This window comes from Uloborus diversus, chromosome 8, assembly GCF_026930045.1.
Source record: "Uloborus diversus isolate 005 chromosome 8, Udiv.v.3.1, whole genome shotgun sequence".
Taxonomy (NCBI): Eukaryota; Metazoa; Arthropoda; class Arachnida; order Araneae; family Uloboridae; genus Uloborus; species Uloborus diversus.
The window spans coordinates 46,532,497-46,554,535 of NC_072738.1; the positions used below are offsets into that span (position 1 = coordinate 46,532,497).

Genomic DNA, 22,039 nt, shown 5'->3' on the forward strand with positions numbered 1-22,039 from the left:
AATTTAGTGATCTTATGTTTTCTTCTGTAGCAGGTCTACTAACGCGAATCAACTGGATTCAACTAGTTTTACATCATGGGGAAGGTTAATAAAACTTCCCAGTCATTCATTTCACCTTTCCTGCTATTTTTCATACGCAATTCAGGTGCTTTCATTAACTCTATAAATATTGTACTCTGGGGGCAAACAGAAAGCACTAAATCTTTCATTCTTCCTATGTTTTGAACGATTAAATTTTGTTGAAACTTACTCTTTTGTGTGTATTTTACATAAATCTAGCGCATAGTTTAATGTTTTGTATGATTTATCCTTTTCCACGATTTCCAATTAACATTTGAGGCAGTGAGAAGCAAAGGGATGTAAGTGGAATAATTAAAAATTTGGATATACCTGTACAAATGGAAGGTGACCCTCTGCTCTGTCCTGGGGCAAAATACAGTACTTGCAGTACTGGTGGATGCTGCTATAAAGCATGATTTAGAAGAAAAAAAATTTCATGAAAGCCTACCTATAGGACCCTATCTTTAAACGTGTTTTACTCAAAACTTGAAACTGTCCACCTATATCCCTTTGCTTCTCATTGCCACATTTGGAGATTTCAGGGAACGAATGCAATCTGCGCAATGTAAAAAATTTGTGTAATGTTACCAGTATTTATGGGTGTAACGTTACATGAAAAAAGAATTATCACTGTACAAGTTTTAAGAGTTTTAAAACGTTTACTTTATTATTGGAAAAGGTATGACTTTTTTTTTTTTTTTTTTTTGCTTTTATAGAGAAACATTTATTGTTGTTTTTCAAGAAAATTTTAGAATTTTCAGGAACTCATAAAGAATACCATTATGCATCGGTAAAATGACATTTTCAAATAGATTCAAGTTACAAATGTTGTGCTGTTTCATTTTACATAAAATTTCCAGAAGTTATAACATTTGCTTCGTATCAAAAATTACTAATGAATATAGATTGTGCTAAGCTGTCTTCATACCTACAAAATATCTGAATTCTAATGGGATATTAATATCATATCCATCTAATAAACATGATTTATGTCTCCTACATTACGCCATCACGTAATCAACAAATGACGGTTGTGTTAGGGTAATGAATTTTAAATAAGGAAATGAATGACAGTCAATGTTTAAACACGAGGGTGTAGTATTGAAATTACGTAGAACCAATAAAATGCGCAGGAATAAGTGATTAGAATTTTGTTGCTGATACTGTAGGTGTGAGCTTTATTTTAATTGAATAAATGCATTGTTTTAAACGTATTACATTTAAAGACATGTTTAAAAACAATTTACATGATATGAGTAATACATTTACAACATTTCTGATATACAAAGATTATGTCTGATATATTTCACAAATCTCAAGACCTTTAATAACCAATTCTGACACAATGAGTTTTTATGACACAATGTTTGGATTTCAATATTTTGTAGGCAAAAATAAACATGAACTTATCAATAATTTATTTACTTTTTCTGAATCTAACAGTAACCAACCTCAATCTGATATCAAAGTTCAAAGTAAAGTAAAAATCAAATGACGTGTAGACAAATTCATTATCAAACAGAAAAAGAAAAGAGGTCTTTACCACAATATCTACATAAGGAAACTTTGAAACTAATAAAAAGTTAATTATTTTAAAGCATTTGTCAAGAAGTTTGAAGCGTAGATAGAATATTCAAATTTATAACGGTTTTAACACCTTGACTGCTAGGGACGAGATAACTCGTCCTCCAGAAATATGCTGTATGCGCTAGGGACGAGATAAGTCGTCCTCCAGTCAACACGTTGCTAAATTTTTTCTTCAGCGGGTTCCATTGGCTTTCCTGGCTGTTCTGCCGCGCATAAACGAACATTTAGACAAGGTTCAAAACGAGAACACAAGATCGCGTCTCTACTGCGTTTGCTCTGAAAACATTTTCTGATGCAAGCAGGCGTGCGAGCGATCAAACGAGATAGCGCGCGAGTTTTTTGTCTATGAGTAAATAAAAACATAAAATGAGCAAACGTAAGCATGTCTTACATATGTAAGTACAGTGAAACCTGTGTAAGTTGACCACTCGCGGTGCAGTACTTTGGTGGTCAACTTAGACAGGTGGTCAACTTATCAAGGGCGGTAATGATTTTTTTATTTTTTGTCATTTCTTGCACCATGTATTTATTTTTTGAGCAATTCACCCTTATTCTCTCTGTTCAACTCAATTTCATTGTTTAACATTATTGAAAGTGAAGCAATAATTAAAAATGCCATTCAAATAATTTTATTTTTTACTTGTTTTTAACTATATTAGACACTAGTTTTAGAAATTCCATATGTGCCGGATAATTTTCTCTGGCATTCTCCATTTTCAATTAATTTTAATATAATATTTCATACTTTTTATTAATTTCAAGTTCAACTAACTTTCGTTTTCACAAGCTTTTTTCTACAACTTATAGCACAAAGAGCAATAAGCGCGACTCTCCTAGTTCATAAAGGCAAAATTAAAATGTCATATCTCTTAATCCCTTGCACCAGAAACATGTAACTTTACTAATTAGCAGACCCAGATCTGCGTACCTGCAGTGCGAGGGGCTCGCGTCCTTAAAGGGGCTAACGGCCCAAGAAATTGAAGAAAATTGAAAAAAAAAAAAAAAAAAAAAACTAGCACTAAGACTTATTCACTTTACAAATAAACACTGCTGGCCACTAGGGAGGGGCCCTACATATTTTGTTGCAGGGGGGCTTAAAATGTATAGATCCGGTCCTGCTCTTTTTAGCTCAATTCCTGTGTTGCCACAGCATATTGCAACTGAAAGAAAAAGACTTTGAACTTTTCTACTGACACCTATTTTCATTGAACAGCGTATAAAAAGCTATCTCAAATAGAACAACAAATGAAACACAAGTTTGGAGAATAAAGAGCAGCAAAAGCTTTATGCTGCTATTTAGTTAGTAAAATGCTAGTCTGCCATCAAAGCATTAAAGACATTTTTGGAAAGCTATCGAAAAAATAAAAAAAGAAATAATAATAATAATAACAAATAAATAAATAATAAAATAAAATAATTTGCTGTAGAAAGTTTTGAAAAATAAACAAAGTGGTCAACTTACAAAGGGTTTTTTACACTACTCCAAACCAAATTTAGCGTACATTAGTGGTCAAGATAGACAGGTGGTCAACTTAGAGAGGTGGTCAAGTTACAGAGGTTTTCCTTCATTATATGAGATTGAACTAATTCCGTTCCTGACAAAAGCGGTCAACATAGACAGGTGGTCAACTTACAAGGGTGGTCAACTTTACAGGTTTTACTGTATATGTAAGAAAATGCGTCGTCTGCCATTCTCTGAACATTCGGAAGGAATAGCGTTATCAATGCAAAACATGTGCGTCCAAACCTACCTTATGTGTTGTCCCTTGCTTTGAAAAATATCAGTGTGGAAAATTTCTAGAAAAAAATGTATAGAATTTGTTTTGTATGCTGTATTATTCATGAAAAAGTCCAATAAAACTGTTTTCCTTCAAATTGTTTCAAATAATTAGCTTAGCGCAGGGAGTCCATATACAGGCTGTCGACGACGCAATCAATGTGTTAATTGGTTAAAGAATATGGCGCTCAGTTGTTCAGAGTCGCCTTCAAACTTTTTGAAATTGGTGACACTGAGGGAATTTTGAACAAGTCTTTGCTGAACATGCTGAGCGTGTCCAAACAAGAAAGGTTCAATTAAGAGTTTAAAAGAACACTTTAGAGTACAAAAGTGGCAAAAAATATTTTCGAAAGGTTAAGATGAACAAACGTTTTTATCTAGGAATGTCACTTTGGATTAATACAACATGCTGTATGATGGTTTTCAGCAGTATTCGTATTGTAGTCCATTTTTCTTCGAATTTATCTCTCACAACGGCGACCAGAGCTGGCCAGTAAGGTCGTGTGATCATATCTTTAGTGCCTATTCATTGTTGTTCTATTATTTGTTTGTTTACATTTACCAAAAAAAAAAAAAAGGTTTTCAGGTTCAGGACAGAGGATCAAATCAGGACAGAAGTGTAATATGGTACTCAAGGTGTAAATGTGGTACAGTAAAATCTGTAAAGTTGACCATCCTTGTAAGTTGACCGCTTTTTTCAGGCACGGAATTAGCCCTTATCATATAAATCAAACTCTGTAAGTTGACCACCTGTTTAAGTTGACTACTAAAGTAGTGCACCGCAGGTGGTCAACTTACACAGGTTTCACTGTACTTCATTCTGGACTTCCACCCCGAACCTGCACTCAATATCAACATTTTTATTCAGGAATGTGACTACGGATTAACGCAATACGTTTTTGTTGGTTGGCAATGCTGTAAGTTCTTGTCTGACACCTTTTATCACTTCGTGTCCTCTCTCCTAATGGTGACATAGGGTAGCCAGCTTGATTGTATGACCTTACCAATAGTGACTACTTGTTGTTGCGCTCATTTCCAATTGAAAACTTAACACACTCAAGATAGTGTAAACACTCACACAAGATGTAAATTAAATATTAAGCCATTATTCACGACTTCCACCCGCAATCTGCATTCAGGATTACCACCCTTATTCAGGAATGTCCAATTGGATTAAAGCAACAAGTTTTGTTTTGGTTGTCAGTACTGTTCCCTTATCCGAATCCTTTCATTATTTTTCAAATCAATAAATAGGTATATGGATGAGCATCATAGATATTGCTGAAAAAATAGAATTCTTTTGGCAAATAGTTGCCATTTTTGCAGAAGAAGCAAGAAATTTTTCGTTACCTCTTAGATATCCTAATTTAAGCATTCGTTTTTCATTCGGCGAAGTACAGTTTTTATTTTATTCTCATATACTTACTTTATATCTAATGCTTTTCTATTTATTGCGTTATTATTCCAGTTGATCTGTCCGATTATTTAAAGCGGCATATGTACCATTACTATCTGACGGGCTGTAGAGGCAAATCTACCGCAATAGCAAATTCAACAATTATGTTTAAAAATAATATATTTTTTTAAACCGCAAATTGGCTCTCTATTGCTTTTGAAATTCAGCTTTGTTGAAAATAGAACTTCCCTAAGAGGTGGAGGGCCTCTTTGGACTTTTTTCGTTCGTAGATGCAGATGCTGTCACTGGCCAATTTTTTACTTCACCTTCTAAACAGTCACGGATTCGAAAATGTGGACCTGTTTTCGGGATAAAAGCTTCTCTCTTTCTTCGAAAACTTGCTTTTATACTAGTAATTTTCAACACGTTCCACTCCAGATCATTGAGGCATGCTGTTTCCAGCACTTCAAAGCATTTTTTATTTTTTGCTGCAAACCTCTTTCTTTTTTCTGAAATTTAGTTGTATTGACAACAGCTCTTCTCGAGGATGTGGCTTACCTATTTCGATTGTCTTTAGCTGCAGATGCTGTTTCTAGCTGAATCTTTACTTTGCCTCTTTGCAGACACGATTTCCGGATATTGTTCCTCTTATCGGACAAAAGCATGTCGCATACGGCCCAGATGTACTCATACACTTCCAATGTCTACGTGTTGTAGCTAATCGGGATATGCTGTATCCATCATTTCAAAATGCTTGCATTTCTTGCTAAATATCTCCTTCTTGTCTTAGAATTTCATATCCGTTGACATCAACTCTTCCTCAGGAGATAAAGGTCCCCTTTCGATTAGCTTTGCTCGTTAGTTGCATTCGATGTTTTTACTGACCAACCATTCACTTTACGTCTTGCAAGCTTGATTTGCAGATGGTGTTGTATGTTTTTTTTTAAATGAAATCTCTTCTTGTGTTCTTTTCAGGTCTACTTATTTACTTTTTGTTCTCACATGCAATAAATTATTATGACCTGCTGCTTCCACCACTTTAAACCACTTTCATTTCTTGCTACAAGCCTCTTTCATGTTTCTGTAAGTCAGTTCTATTGACAACAGTTCTTCCCCAAGAAGTGGAGGACCTGTTTTGATAATTTCTGCTCGTTGATCCAGATATTGTCGAAGGCCGATTTTTCACTTTACCTTTATGCAGCCAAGATTTCCAGATGCTGTCTCGCTTTTCGGCTAAAAGCTTTTCGCGCTCGTCCCAGGCTTGCTTATTCACTTTGAGTTCCCACGTGTTCTGTATGACCAGGGCATCCGGCTTGCCATAGTCCGGTGGATTAGCGTGGGGGTCATAGCCCAAAATGTGGAGCATGGGAGCTAGAGATGGCATGTCCCGGATCACGTCTTGGGGTAACTTTCCTACCCACTTGGTCAGAGCTATGGTGTTGATTGGTTTGATGACTTGATCTGTTGAGCGCTCCAGCCTGAAAAACAAAGAAGAAAATCATGTGAGATCTTCACATGACTGATTTTCTTTTTCAACGCGATTCAAGATCGGGATTTATTATTGTTCTTTAGATTTGATGATAAAACACTACATTTAGCGTCACATATTTCTATTTCGCAGTTCACGACGAGTACCGAATAGATCCATTAAGTGTTTCAGCCTGAAAATTCTAAATGAGGAAATAAAGTATTCGACTCATGACTACAGGAGTATTACTGCTTCGAATTATGTTGATAAAGTTCGAAGAATTGATTGCGGAATACAGAAGTCAAATAATTTTTGAATATAATTTCTGTTCTATTTTAGAGTCAGAATGTAAAGAGTCCTTTATCAAAGGAACTCCGTCGTAATATAATTATGTGTGAAATTTCAAAAGAATACTTAAAATTGCGTTGAAGTTGTTTTCTTTCTTCTTTGTTACTCTAGTAAAGTATGAAATAGGCTCAAGATAGTAAAATTAAAAATTGTGGTCGACAGTGTAAAGAAAGTGTCAGTAGAGTTCAAAAATTTGATTTTTATCTTGATCGGGGAAACTGAACTGTACTAAGGTTTTTTAATGAGAGGGAGCTAAGATTTTCATTCTTCTTTTAGAATACAGGGTTAACATAATAGAATATCCCGGTTTTAAAAATTTATATTTCATGAACTATTACACTTAGCACTATAAATGATACATAAAAGCAAAGTTTAGTTGACATCATATTTTTTTCACTCATATATGTTGGATAACAAAACAGTACAAAACATAAACTGGTAGCGAAGAAAAACAACTGGTTTAAAAAATTAGTTCATATACATACATGCATAATTTATACCCTATGTCACTCAGTAAGAATGCACCTGAGTGCATGAAGAGCACCTGAGTGAGAATGCATTCATAGAGTGAAAGTTTTTTTTTTAAATAGTTGCAATGATATCGGAGATTCCCCAGAACATATAAACATACAAAACCCCGCTCTATCTCTTTATAATATTAGTATAGATAGAAGGTGTTCCAAAAATGGCTGATACATTTGAAAAATCATTAAAAACTAAACGGGCAGCGACAGAAATATACCATTTGTTGCATTATGCTTAAGTCGACAGTAAATTTTCAGACAGATAAACTTTCAAAATTAGTTACAAGGTTTCTCAACAGATGGCGCTGCAAGTATTTTGAAAGGTATAAAAGAAAACGCAGTCTCTGAGATCTTCTAAACAGTGTTGCCAGATGGTTAAATCCAGATTTCCCCAATTCCCTTCCAACTTTCCCCCAAAAAGCGATGTTTTCTATCAAAATTCCCCAAATTCAAAAAAAAAAAAAAAAATGTCCACTAATATTTTCATAAAATGAATCGATTTCCTCCAATATTTTTGTCTCTTGAAAAATTTTTTTTCCCCAAATAGCCAAATTTTCTTATAAAATTCCCCAACTTTTTTTCTTCCCATTTTCGCTTTTTTTTGTCTTTTTTATCTTTATCTTTCTTTATCTTTACGAATAATAAAGCTAAATCCTTTCTGTCTGGATATCTCTCTGGCTGTCAGGATCTTTCTGACGCTCATAGCGCCTAGACCGTTCGGCCGATTTTTATGAAATTTGGCACAAAATTAGTTTGTAGCATGGAGGTGTGCACCTCGAAGCGATTTTTCGAAAATTCGATTTTGTACTTTTTCTATTTCAATTTTAAGAACATTTTCCCGAGCAAAATCATCATAAGATTGACGAGTAAATTACCAAGCTATCATAACATGGAACCGTAGCGTGGGCAAGTCAATTGGAGATAAGTTCATCATGCATTATCTGTAAATATACAGGGGAAACAAAAAGACCTTTTAATTTTCTACTGCGGGCAAAGCCGTGCGGGTGCCACTAGTCACAAATACAAGCGCCTGACCTAAAGATAAGAAATAGCCAAATGTTTTTTTCTGCATGCATTGACTACTCTGCTTCTGTATGTACATTTAAACTATGATTTTCGTATATATTTATCCAAGAACATTCTTTATCATACTTATTTTCACCCGTTTCACGTATCAACTGGTTACTCATGCAGAACATTAATGCGAATTCCATAACATAATATTCCGCATAATGCGAAATGCGAATTCCATAAAGTTGAGCAAAGCTAAACCAACGCTGTTTGATACAATGTAACTACTACTTCTTGACGCGAATCCAAATACGAAAAAAATTCTTTTTCCCCCCCCCCCCAGGTTTTCCCCAAGAAAAATTTTTCCCCCCAAAGAATTCCCCTTAAAACCCATTTCCCCAAAATGTCCCCCAATCTGGCAACACTGCTCCTAAATGGTCGGTATATTTCAAAAATCAATAAAAACAACACGTGCAGCGACGAAAATGACCTGTTTATTTGCTATAGGCTTGGAAAAACAGTAAATTTTCAGACAGACACACTTTCCAAATTAACTACATTGTCTGCAAATTTACTGTTTTTTCAAGCATATAGCAAATAAACAGTGTATTTCAGTCGCTGACCGTTTCGTTTCAAATGTGTCAGTCATTTTTGGAACACCTTGTATTTGAGAAATATATTATTTAATCATATCGTTTTAAAATGCTTATAAATATGGTCATTACGAAGAATTGTTCTCCACAAATAATTTTTATTTATTTTTTCCTCTTAGTCAAATTCTTTCCTATCGAATATTCTTTGTTTGTTATTGTTTTACCCCTTAACTTTTAATGTACGATAATTATGTATAATTACTCTTTGAGTTGAGAATTTTCTAAACTAAATGTACTTAAGTGAATCCATTAGCAGATTTCTTTATTTCGATTTTAGTATGAATAAAGAACCTTAAAAGACAGCCCGCAATGCATGGAAATTACAATTTTTAGAAACACCTGTTCTTACTAATATCGTCTGTCCTCACTTCTTGAATTCAGAAACTAATTTTCCCGAAGCGAATGTCAGTTATATTTCGCTTGAATAAATTTTGTAGCATAAACATTCTGTGACTCTTATCGGCCTATAGTGACCAAGGCTAACAGTATGCTAAGTACTTTATCCTCAGCAGCCTCAAATGTCTGTCAAGATTTTGAAAGTTCGTATGCTGACATCGTGAACTTTCTTTAGTCGACACTTCTGCATCCTTGGAGGGAATACTTGGAGGGAAATATTCAGCACATAATGTTGGAATTACGTTATATTACCTTACATTAAACCCAAGGTACCCCGAGCCAACCACACATGTGGTTTACAAAGGCGGCTCGCCATTTACGGAGGTCATTCCCCCCCACCCCCGGTTAGGAAAAAATAATGGTTTTACACGGTAGAGGGCGGGGTTTAGCTGCTTCCCGATAAAATTTGCATTGGTATTTATATACCCTTTGCTCCTCTTCCTTCCTTTGAAAAAATTAAAAATAATGGGTGTGGGTTTACCGATTGAGCGAGGTCCAGGTGACAGCTCAGCCTCAACTTTAGTCATCAAAGCATTTGTTATAAGGGCGAGAATTGGGAAAAAGTTACAATGGAATTTCATTATTATTACTAAGTCGCCCGCCAAGGTATGACGGGTGAAAATTGCTTCTACATTTGAACGAAGCCATTGCCTGGTTGGGGATATTTTGATAGTTGAAATTGAAACTCTAACTCCAGCTGATAAAACCTAAACTCCAGTAGGTAGCGTTCATTGTTGGCCATTTTTTCGGTTCTTAATTCCCTCGAAATGACATAGTCTTACCAGTAAAACAGTTAAGTTACCGGACCGAGTTCAGTCTTGTCACAATAAAGCCTTCCCCTGCATGTTAACCATTATCAAACCATATTATCAAATTATTATGCCGTGGCGCGAGTTTTATTGTTGAATCTCGCGCGTTATTCGATGATCGGTTATTATATATATGAGAATTATTATTTTGTTGAATATAGTTTACCGGTTGAGTGTTGGAATCACAATAAAAGGGACAACAGCGAAAACGCTGCCGCCCAGGTTTTCAATGTTTAAAACAAATATGTTTATGATAAAAAGAAATATTCGCCAACAACATTAGAAAAGCACAAAATTTTCTAAACAATTTAGACAAAGTCAAAAGTGCTCATTCGATGTTGTTCGCGTTAAAATTTTATCAATATCTAAACATTCTGTTCCGAATTCTTATATCTTAAAGGGAAAAAATATCCCTCTCAATACCGCTTCCAAAAGTTTCGTTCCTAACTCCAAAACCATAACTTCGTGAAAAAGCTTTGTACCGGGTTTATAAGAATTCCGTAACTTTATCATGAGCATTACATTTTCACTCGCTGAACGGCTAATGGTGGAGAAATGCAAAAGTTTTTTTTCGTGGGTCGTAAAATGGCTTTTATGAGTTTTCTGTCACACCTTAGAAAAGATATGGATTGCAATATTCCTCAAGAGTATTAAACGGAAGACTAGATGCTCAGCTTTTATACTTGGAACGTGCCAAGACAGAATAAAATCTCTTGACGATCTGTTGTCTGCGTATGAGTGTTGGAAATGCTATATCGGGATCTAGTTATGACTTTAGGGTATTTTGCTTTGGTGGCTAATATACTTAATGGAATGCTAGAAGCTGCATTTAAGATCATCTACGCTAACGTAAACATAAACGGGCTTTTTATGCGTACGGTATTATTGTTATTATTGTTGTAACATCAAAATCTGTCCTCGGTCTTTTTTGGATCTTAACTTAAGAGGAAGGGGACGAAGCTCATATCATTTGAGTTATACTGTGCAATAGATATGCATGATAAATAAATGTAATTAAATTAGAAAATAAATAAATGAATAAAATAAAATTTTAATAAAACGAAATAAATAACAAGAAGTTCTGTCTAGAACTAGACGAGCCTACTTTCCCGTATACCCATACTACTTTCTAGTACCTGATCAATATTCTCAAAAATAGCTAAAATCGCAAATTTTTTCAAACATATTTTTAAAATACTTTAAGCTGATTTCTAGGAATAAAATATTCCCCACTCATCTAAAAAAAAACAAAAAAAAAAAAAAAAAAAAAAAAACGAACAAATAAAATAACAGCAACTTAAACAAAGCAGCTCTTTATTTAAACAAAGCAGCTAAAACACTTTTTTCCATTAAAAAAATTCTTAAAACAGCTTTCAAAACGAAAAAATAATAATTAAAATTAATAAGCTCATTAAAATAAATACATCATATCAAAAAAAAAAATCGTTTCTTTTTCCCCTGTTGCCAAAAACATTTTTTTAAATGAATTAATGCACTTACCAAAAAAAAAAAACAATAAAATGTCAAAGAAATAATTTTCTTTGTCAAAAAAAAAAAAAATCGTCTGCGCATATCTTTATGTAGAAACATAAATGACTTCGAGTTTATTCGCCAAAAACTGAGTACCTAAATTGAAACTTTAGCGTAAAAATAAAAACAAGTCATATCAACAATAATTATTTCACAGTTAAAACCATAGCTGCGGAGTCGGAGTCAATCTCATTTTGAGATAAAGGAGTCGGAGTCGAATATTTAAGAATCGGAGTCAGTCATTTGTCCTCCGTGTGTAAATTTTTGCCAAAACTACGAAGTCAGAGTCGAAGTCGGGGAGTCGGAGTCCGATTAATTGTCGGGCACATGAGTCGGAGTCGGAGTCAAGTGCCCTAAATTCTCGGAGTCGAAGTCTGGAGTTTGGCGTCAAGAGTTATTTCCAACAAAATTTGTTTGAAGTAAATCCGCCTTCAAATACGGAATCTACATTGACTTTCAGTTTCCCCGTAGGCACTATTGTTAAGGGATTTGAACTGTTCAAAATTGAACGGAAAATTGTTCAAATCAAAAAGATATTTTATATACAAGTTTTTCATCAAAATCTTTTTCCTACAAAGCTTGTTTGAAGCAAATTCGCCTCACAGTTCGGAATTGCCTTGAATTTCCTCGTAGGCGCTGATGTTAAGTTTTTTGAACTGTTCAAAATTGAACAAAAAATAGTTCAAATCAAAAAGTGAAATATGGGAATGAGGTGTCCTCGCCGAGATCTTTCGAACAAAAAAAAGTTTTTTTGAATCGGACTATTCCTTCAAAAGTTATTAGGGGGGGACAGACAGACAGACCGACAGACAGACAGACTGACAGACAGACCGACAGACATTTTCCCCCATCTCAATACCCTACTTTCCAATTTTTAATTTTTCAATATTTATTTAATTATTTTATTTATTTTTGACTTTTTTTTTTTGTTTTTCACGATATTTTTAAGATGCATTAAGCCTTCTTTCATGCTTTTTTCTTCTTTTTCTGACTTTTACTGGGAAAGTAGGCTAAAAAGCATTCAAAATATTATTAATAATAAATTCCCTTAAAAGGGTCCAGAAATTTCATGAATTTAAAATTTTTTCCTACGAATCGAAAGATCTGATTTTCTACGTAAGTTGAACTCGTCGGCTGAGTACTGCAATTAGGTAACTGCAAATTTGGAATAAATAAAAATGTTTCCCTTTTCTTTAACATTTTGTTTGAAAGAAGGCATAAATACTTTTGATTAAATGAAATTTAGATATGACTGCTAAAACCCATTTGAACATTCCCCATTTAACATATTAAATGAATGAATTTCCAACGTTTTAATGCACAAAAAATAGTAAATTACTGCAGACACGTGTTTTGAAGTTACCAGGAACCTCTTTTTCAATGCAAAGAAGTGTGAGCTTATGGATGAAAAGACATAAAACTCACATTTCTTTGCATTGAAAAAGGGGTTCCTAGCAACCCGGACCTCTTGTTGCAGCAATTTGCAATTTTCGTGCAATAAAAAATGTTGGTAATTCATTCATTTTATTTTCAAGTACAAAGGTTGTTGAGAGTTCCTTCGAAACAGTATGAAAAAAAAAAAATCGGAATTGTCGTTATTAACTTGTGGCATTTCCCTCACGAACTGTATTTGAACTTTCGAAATAAATAAGAATGTTTGTAATTAAAGTTTAAAGAATACAAAAGTTTAGCGGCGTGCTTTTATATGCTGGCGGCCATTTTGGATCTTTCTTATTCTTTCTAAAAACAAAATGCAAAGAGGTAAGGAGAGACACTGAACTCAACTGGCCGAATTTTGGTCATAAACGATACTAATTTGTGCAACGAAATGACAAAGGTACCATTGAAAACAATATAGTTAACTGAGCAATTTGAGCAGTTTTACACTGAACAAATACAAGGGTGATAGGATAAAGTACAGTAGAAAGGCTCCGCCTCTTTATAGAGCCCTTGATCTCGAACAATGTTTGCTAACATTTTTTTTTTTAAAACAAAGCAGGGCATGTGATAGTATCTACTAAATTTCTCACTGTGCATTCTTTAAACATATTAAAATAATTCATTTAAATTATTATCACTCCTCCATCTCATATATAAATGTCGTTAATCCACAGACAAACGGATTAGTATGTCACAGTTCTATGCATAATAACTGCATACTTACGTGAAATACTTGTGATTTCAATCTGTTAATTTATTTTATACTTTTCTTCCACATTTAATCTATTGCTACAGTACCAAAATTTAAAGTATTTACGTGAAATACACCGCGAGCTCAGTCATTTCCAGTCAAGGACTGCAGTTTCATGCTTATTAGCACTCATTAGCCCGGCATAGGAAAGTGACTGAGCTGGAGATAGAAAAGTTCTTAAGGAAGCCAAGAGTGCGAAACAAACTGGTAGCTAATATTTTCTTAATGCTCTGCTTAGAGTTTTCAGAATTCAGTTTAATTAAATGAGTGTTTAAAGCATGGTTCTCGTCTGCAAACATAGTTATCGTTAAAAATATGTTAAGAATGAAATCTTATTGATATTTCATGCACATTAAAGTTTAATATCAATACATAGATTTTCCTAAATGATATGAAATTTGCTTAAACTTTTCAAGGTAATTACAAAATGAATTATAACTGTTTTAAAATGAAGTTCTGCCTTAATTTAGAAACAGCAGTCATCGTTAGACGTGATCATTGTGACACAATATTTTTATTCAACGTCAGGACTAATTATTGATTTGATCGGCTGCTGCCGACGCCATTATTAGACTTTTATAATATGGTAAGATAAATCTACGAAGCAAACATTTTTTGAGCTCCATGTTGAATCTTTCGATACAACACAAAAAATTACCATCATAATTGATTTCTTGTCTTAAACTAAGAAAATTAAGAAATGATCGAAACATGGAATCAATAACTGTATGAGCTCTATTACTATTTTTCATATTATCAAGTACATGTGGAAGCTGTCAAAGTCGACGTATATCAATGACTTATTACTGCTATCAAAGATTTCTCAACGTGATTAATCTCCCGAAACACTAATAATATCTTGTTCCTCTCTCGGGCAGTAAAAATACTTTTCATGGCATGCGAACATCATTACGGCGTTATGGTTTGCATTAATGGAAGAACATTTCTCAAGCTAGAAAGAGGCTTTTCATTTATGTTTTTATTCGACTAAGATCTATATTTGGGCAAGGTTTATGTAAGATCGTTCGTTTGGTGGAGGGAAAAAAAAAGGCTAACATGTAGAATTGATTAAAGACGCCGAGTATTGTAATGTTATGTGGCTGATATTGCAAAAGTAAGACATTTAGGTATAAAAGTAGTTTGCGGGAATATGTCTGGTGCATAAATTCAGACATCATAAAAGTCAGGGAATGATTTGTGCTCTGTGTTGTAAAGTGGTCCAGATTTATTTTTTTTTCGTCTGGAAAAGCAATTTCGTAAATTGTTCTTTATATGACAAACTGTTTTCCCAAAGCGTCATTTCCGGGACTTTTGGCATGAAATTTGACAGGAAAATTGTACAGCACTTTTCAATGTGATTTTTGAAAAAAAAAAAAAAAAAAAAAAATTCGTTGTTTTTTTATTTCGATGTGAAAAACGCATTTTGTACCAAAGTGCATGCACTGTAAAAAAAAAAAAAAAATCCGAAACGTTACTGGTAATTTCCATGGAACATTTAGGAGTTTCATAGGATTTCACCTATTTCCGAGAAAATTAAGTATTTTTATCATATCAAAAAGTATCCTGAATTACTCCAAGTTGCACGAATGTAGACATCTCATTATTGCGAGAACTATATTTAGCTACCAGTTTAAAGATTAACTGAACTTATTTATTAAATGTATCAGCTCACTTGTGACTACGGATCTTTCAGATTGACTAAACAATAAAAAAAAAGAAACCTAAAGACTTCCGCAGCTCTGCAAAAACCGCAATCAAGTGTGATGCGTGTTACTTATAAATCTGCCATAGAGTCAGACCTAGCTGTAATAAAGCTTTTGGAGCTTTCGTGCCAAATCTGGAATGCGCCAAGCTGCTACTAATAACTTACCCACGCATTCTCCGAAAGTTTCATGAACATGACTGGCTCAATCGGAGATATTTCTGAATTATTTGGACAGACATTCCTGTTTTTTGCAAGATATATAACTGGCAGAAATGGGGCACATCAGCTGCCCATTATTTTGCAGGAACGTTTCAGAATTGTTTTTACAGTGTGGGGGAATAAATCCAAGGTAAAGTTTGGCCAGGTTGGTAAGGTGAAATGTAGTTTTGTCAAACATATCTAAGCGGCATGAAAATTAACTATTGGAAAATGATTACAGAGATAATATATGCTAGAGACTAGAAGAAAACTCTCTGAAAAGACGAGACGTTCAATTATTTAAAAGCAAAACTAAAATATAACTTTTAAAAACAAATAAGCAATCCATTTATTCGCTGTTACAATCCCAAATCCTCATATAGCGAATGACCGAGTAGCGCTCTTGATGTCACCAACAATGAAAGTATTCTACGGCATGATGATTTGATAATATTTTTGGTAATGATTAACATGCAGGAGAGGCTTTATTGTGACAAGGCTGAGCTCGATCCGGTCACTTACTGTTTTACTGGTAAGACTGTGTCATTTCAGGGAAATGAAGAAACGAAAAAATGGTCAACAATGAACGTTACCTACTGGAGTTTAGGGTTCATCCACTGGAGTTAGGGTTACAATTTCAACTATCAAAATATCCCCCAAACAGGCAATTGCTTCGTTCAAATGTAGAAGCAATTTTCACCCTTCATACCTTGATGGGTGATTTTCTAGTAGATTATTGATGGAAAGACGCTTGAACTCTGAATGAATACAACTAGGATAAGCAGTGACTTGAAAGGACATGTAGATCTCAGGAAAAATGACAGCGGTTCAGAAGGATTTGTCGCATTGTGTTCATGCACTGGAAATCTTCAAACACTTTTCGAGCTCAGACAATTCTCACTTTTTTAAAGATTTTTTGTGCACACTTTTTGGGACAATCTTCAAGACACTTCTGAGAATACTTTTCAGAAAACTTGACATTGGATATTTTTTAAAAAACAGTTTTCCAGTGCTAATGGGACACTGTGCCAGTAGGTTTTGCAGTTAATTTTACAGAAATCTCGCAGGGCAGCTGTCAAACGCCGCACAGTGTAGCATTTTGACCAAAATACCTTGCCTCAAAAGGCGGCAAAACTCTTCAACTTGTGGTGTCGGTAGTACAACTGTGAATTTCTCAACCTCCTAAGCTCTCTCGGTCGCATTTTGTCGTTTTCGAAATCGGGACAAGAGGTTAAGAATTTGCAATTGTAGCACTGGAAATCGTGAGAGGTTGAGGTATAGCATTGTGAGGTTAAGATACTCGCCATTGTAGCACCGATAATACCACTCGAAAAATTTCCAATACATTTCGAGCCAAAGTAGAGGGTGCTATCTTAAAATGTGCTAGTCTGGAAGGTGCCACACTGTGCATCGCCGACAATGGTCTGTCCACGACTAGATAAGGCTATTTAAATGACATTTTACTTAACTTATCATCAACTATTTTACGACACAGCAACTAGCAAATACTATAACACAGCGTTTCTTAAATTGTGTTCCGCGGAGTCCCCAGGGTTCCATGAGATTCAGGAGTTCCATGAGATTAGCATGTTTTCTTTTCACACCTTTCAAATTTGTTCTTTGAAAAATCAAAAAAACTGACACATTTTCAAAGTTAAAAATTAATTTACTTTTGCTTTCGTGTACCGTAAACGCGGGCTACTTTGACCTTAGCGTCTTTCTTTGGCCCAAATGGAGAAAAAGGATACAACGTCCTCTGTCAGCCTTCAGGGCGTAATTTTTTCAAATATTTTAACAGATCCCACTAGAGAGCATCCCCAAGCACTCAATTATGTATACGAAGCAGTTCTATAGGTCTGCTCAAGAAGCAACAATAGCGTTTCTAAGTTCCTTGTGCTAACATGTGCCTTCATAACTTCTCAAACTTCTCCATGTAGAAGCAGTTCTACATCAGCTAAGAGGTTTAAGTGCCTATTTATGAGCACTATTTATTACTCTACGCCGTAGTATAGTTATACTTCTCATTTCTGTTTAGGTATTTAAAAAAATGATAATTACAACATATCTCTTAACCTAAAAATTACGACCTACTTTGGCGCAGCATAAAATCGCGAAAAAATCCGCCAGAGAGATTTGTAAAAGTAAAGAACAGCTAAAACTAATTCTCTAAACAGGAAAAACGCAAGAAAAAACCTGGAATTCTCGACAACGGATAGTGAGAGAGATTGCAGACTCAATTCATCAGGGCTCAGTTGCATGGCTTTCATTGTGGAAGATGAAGAGGAATTAAAAGTTGCAGAAGGTTTAGAAAAAGGTTTACCCAGCTGCATCTACTTCTTAGAAATATTTTTTAATTTGTTGGAAAGCTTTTGTAATTTTATTATTGTAGAATGGAATGAGCTCAGGTTTCCAAAGATAGCTGTTCATGCGAGAGAAGAAGTAGCGAATGTTGATAGCAATGGAATGCCCTAAAAAGTTTTGGAAGTGATCAAAAATTTAGAATCCTTTGTTTTACAAATGGTGTTATTTTAATAAAATTATTCAACCTCCAAAACTGATAAAAATACGACTGTTCTCCGTCGGTAGTTTCTGAAACAATAACTAGGTAAGCACACATATATAGTCTATTCCAGTCAAGAAAAAAATACCTCTGAAAACCAAAGCATATGATAATATAAGTAATTTTCCAAAATTGATACTCAAATTGTAATGTTTTGCTGTAAGTCGAAAATTATTTTGGTGTTATTAAATCATAAAGTTCTTGTAATTAACATTTGAAATATTAATTGGGAACTCCAAATATTCTGTGCAGTATTTATTTAATTAATATTTAGCTCATTTGTATTTTTAATATTTTTTACAATTAGTCAAGTGCATGCGGGGCAAAGTGAAATAATTCCTTTCGTTAACTTATTCAATCGCTTACCAAATCACCTACGTATTCATTAACTAATTTTTCCTTAATTTAATAATTCACTTATTAATTCACTCTTTCACTTATTTTCTTATGCATTCTCTCTATTTAATTCGCTCATTTATTTTCTTTGTATCAATTAATAAATTAATTTATTTATTAGTTTATTGTTTCATTATCTTTTCATTTAGTGAATTATTATTTATTTGATCATTATTTTGTTCGAAAAAATTTCTCACAATCAAATAGAAAATATTTCATTTTTCACTTTATCCCACGAAAAAAAAACGTGAAAAACTTCTACTTTTTCTCGAAGGCTAAATTTTACTGCCAATAATAAAAAATAATGTTTTAACGCAAGTTTTATTTTATGTGCAATGTTATTTCTTTATATATTGTAATTTTTAAAACAAATTTCCTATTTGTTCATTTTGAAAAAGCTCAGTCATCTTAACCATTTCGCTTTTCCCCACATTCCCCTACTATTTATTTTAACTTTTATTTTATGTTTCATATTGAAACAGTTCTTGACTCAGGTGTAATTTTTTTGTCTGATTAATGCTATATGACAAAATCAAATATTTGTATTATTATAAAATAAAAAAAAATAAAAAAAACTGGGCATTTAAAAATTTTTTTTTTCCTCGACATGTTTTTTTTTTTTTTTTGTTTTGACAAACGTGCCCAGCAGGGCATGTTAAAATTCTTAAGAATTTTAACATTCTTAAGAATTTTGTTGCCCTGACCTATTTTTGTATATTTAAATTTGTTAAAATTCTACTTTAACTTTTACTCTTGTTAAACTTATTTTAAGTACCGTAGGTTCTCGAAAATCAGATGTAGTTGGGGCTCATGCCTCCTCGGATTACAACGTAGCAAAGTATTTCAATTTTCAGATGTTAATGAAAATCAAACTAAAAATGTAACTAAAAACATTAAGCACCTCAAGTAGAGCAAAATCCAGAACTTTTAAGACTCTTTTGTATTTAGAATATTCGGTTTGTCTGCTGAATAGGCAGTGTACTGAATACCAACTGAATATTCAGTGTATCACTAAAGCGTTAGTTTTGCTTCAATCTATAGATTAAATAAAATTCATAATTTTGTTAATTCGTTGTTAATTGTATTCCTCTTTGGTCTTTTTCTAAATACCTGGTAAATTTATCGATTTTACCACCCTGGTAGTGCCGACAAGAGGCCATGTCAGCTTTGTCGGAAACTAGCGACCCGTCCTTTAAAGGGGCCCGGCTTGGAATCGCAATAGACAAATTTAACAAGCTAAATGGGGGGGGGGACGGGGGCCCGGCAATAAAACCGACAAGTGACTTGCTTAGCTCACGGCTGCCCTGCACCCTGGATCAATCGTACCTTTTTTATTTAGTAAAAACTTTTAGACAGAATAACTACGAATATACTATCTCGACAGATTACTACTCATTGAAGAAGTATTTTACATCAAATGAAAATGCAGTAAATTAAATGTATGATCTTTTGTGAAATATTGATTATAAGCATTTCAAATGAATGTGTTTTCTTTACCAGACTCCTGTCTTCAATCCCAATTTTCAAAATATTGGTGTATATTTCATTCAGTATAAATTTTGCACGAAGTAAAACACAGCCATTGTAGTTATCAGGGACCCTCTCAGTTTTATGATAGGAACTTCAAATTTTACTGACTGGTGAAATATGGTTATTCACACTTGGAGGGGGGGGGGAGAGACTTGTGAACATGGCATGTTTTACATAACATTAATCTTGAAAAAATCTCAAATAATAGCAGTCCCAGTACTCGATCTCTTGGACAAACATTTGGAACAATGAGATACAGGGGCGGCATTTCAGCATTTCATTCGGGGGGTCAAGTTTCTTAAATATATATTACCACAGCGCGGTCCCAAACACACATTAGCTAACAGGAAGTGGTCATAAAATCGGTATAATATGACTAAAAATTAGTGTTTAGAAACAATTAAAAATTTTAATCACTTTCTAATAAGTTGTTATACAAAACATCTCGATACTAAAGTTTTATACCTTTTGGAAAAGTTTTAATGCATGAGTTTTAGAATTCAGAAGAGGCAGGGAATCATGTAACTAATCTATCAGTGTTCAGTACCCAGTGACGTGCTGTTTTGCCAGTACAGCTAAACATAAAAGATGATGAAAAGGTTCATGCCCTTCAGCATCTATGACTTCGTTTGAATTTTTTTCTCATTCTTCTTCTTCAAGGATTAGGCAAAAAGCCTGTTCCGGCTTCTTGGTCGCCTCACCGCTTCCTGGGCCTACTACGGTCTCGTTTGCCCCTTGTTCTGTAATAAAAGGCTGCTCTTGGAAGTCTCCCTCGTGTCATACGTCGAACATGGTTTTTCCAATCGTTACGATATTCCGCAATTTTTTCATTGAGACTGAATATCTGTAATTCCCTTCGAACAGATTCATTCCTTATTTTATCTAGGATAGTGCAGTTCTTCAGTGATCGCAAATACTTCATCTCTGCTGCTTGAATTCAACTAGTTTCTTGACTGTTCAAAGTCCATGTTTCAGAGCCGTATAGCAAGATTGGCACTGCCATAACCTTATAGAACTTCAGTTGTGTTTCCTTTCTCGTTTTTCCCATTAGGGTTCTTGTAAGGGTTCCACATATATGTTCAAACCTATGTAGTTTGTTTTGGACATCATTGTCGTGGTCAAAGGTGATGTCACATCCTAGGTAGTTGAACTGCTTCACCTGTTCAATAATTCTATTATCAATAACAATTTTACTTCTAATTGGCTCTTTACCCCTAAATGCCATTGTTTTAGTTTTCGGGATTGAGATCTTCATATTATATTCTTGGCATATCTTGTGGAGCATGTAGGTGGATCTTTGAAGATGAGCCTTTCATATCAGACATACCATCGTTACTCTGGGCACACAAGTATGAAATATTTAGCCTATATGAGAAAATGTCTTCTTTAGTTAACATTAACCATGGTTCTCTATCAGTTTTCTATGTTCTGAAAATGCCGGAAAATACTTCATGAATTTCTAAGTCATCATCCAAATAACGAAAAACACTTTTTATAGTCTGGGAATATGTCGAGTTTCATCAAATAGTTTCTGAGAACCAGCGAGATTTTTTTAAATAAACATTGAATTGCGACTTTCATAAATTGAATTCACCCATTTTTTACCATTCTGCGCAAAAAATTTGGGGGTGCGATTGCCCCCTCTTGACCCCCCTATTTGCCGCCCCTGATGAGATATATGTTTCTCTGGTCGAAACTTCTTCATTTGAGCAGCTGTTTTATGTAATTTCATTGTTTTCTTTTTCTTGGGAAAACATATTTTAAATTGTTTAATCAAACTTCATTATTGCAAATCGTTATATTGTTTAAAATATGATGCATGTCCTGCATTTTTTTTAATCATGTTCATATGTGTCCCAGGCCTGTTTATATGTTCTCCCCAAAAAGGGCACATATAAGC

The 22,039-nt window shown here is 34.2% G+C and overlaps 2 protein-coding genes across 6 annotated transcripts in view; one reads left to right on the forward strand and one right to left on the reverse strand.

Moving 5' to 3' along the window:
* The window catches only part of LOC129228172 (TGF-beta-activated kinase 1 and MAP3K7-binding protein 2-like), a 303,446-nt gene that overhangs the window by 84,127 nt on the left and 197,280 nt on the right, over positions 1 to 22,039 (forward strand). The gene's annotated exons all lie outside the window — the stretch shown is intronic.
* The window catches only part of LOC129228174 (protein-tyrosine sulfotransferase 1-like), a 126,474-nt gene continuing 105,203 nt past the window's right edge, over positions 769 to 22,039 (reverse strand). The window contains exon 5 of the mRNA XM_054862830.1: positions 769 to 6,298. Coding sequence (XP_054718805.1) covers positions 5,881 to 6,298 — 418 coding nt within the window. The 3' untranslated portion in view covers positions 769 to 5,880. The remainder of the gene's footprint in view (positions 6,299 to 22,039) is intronic.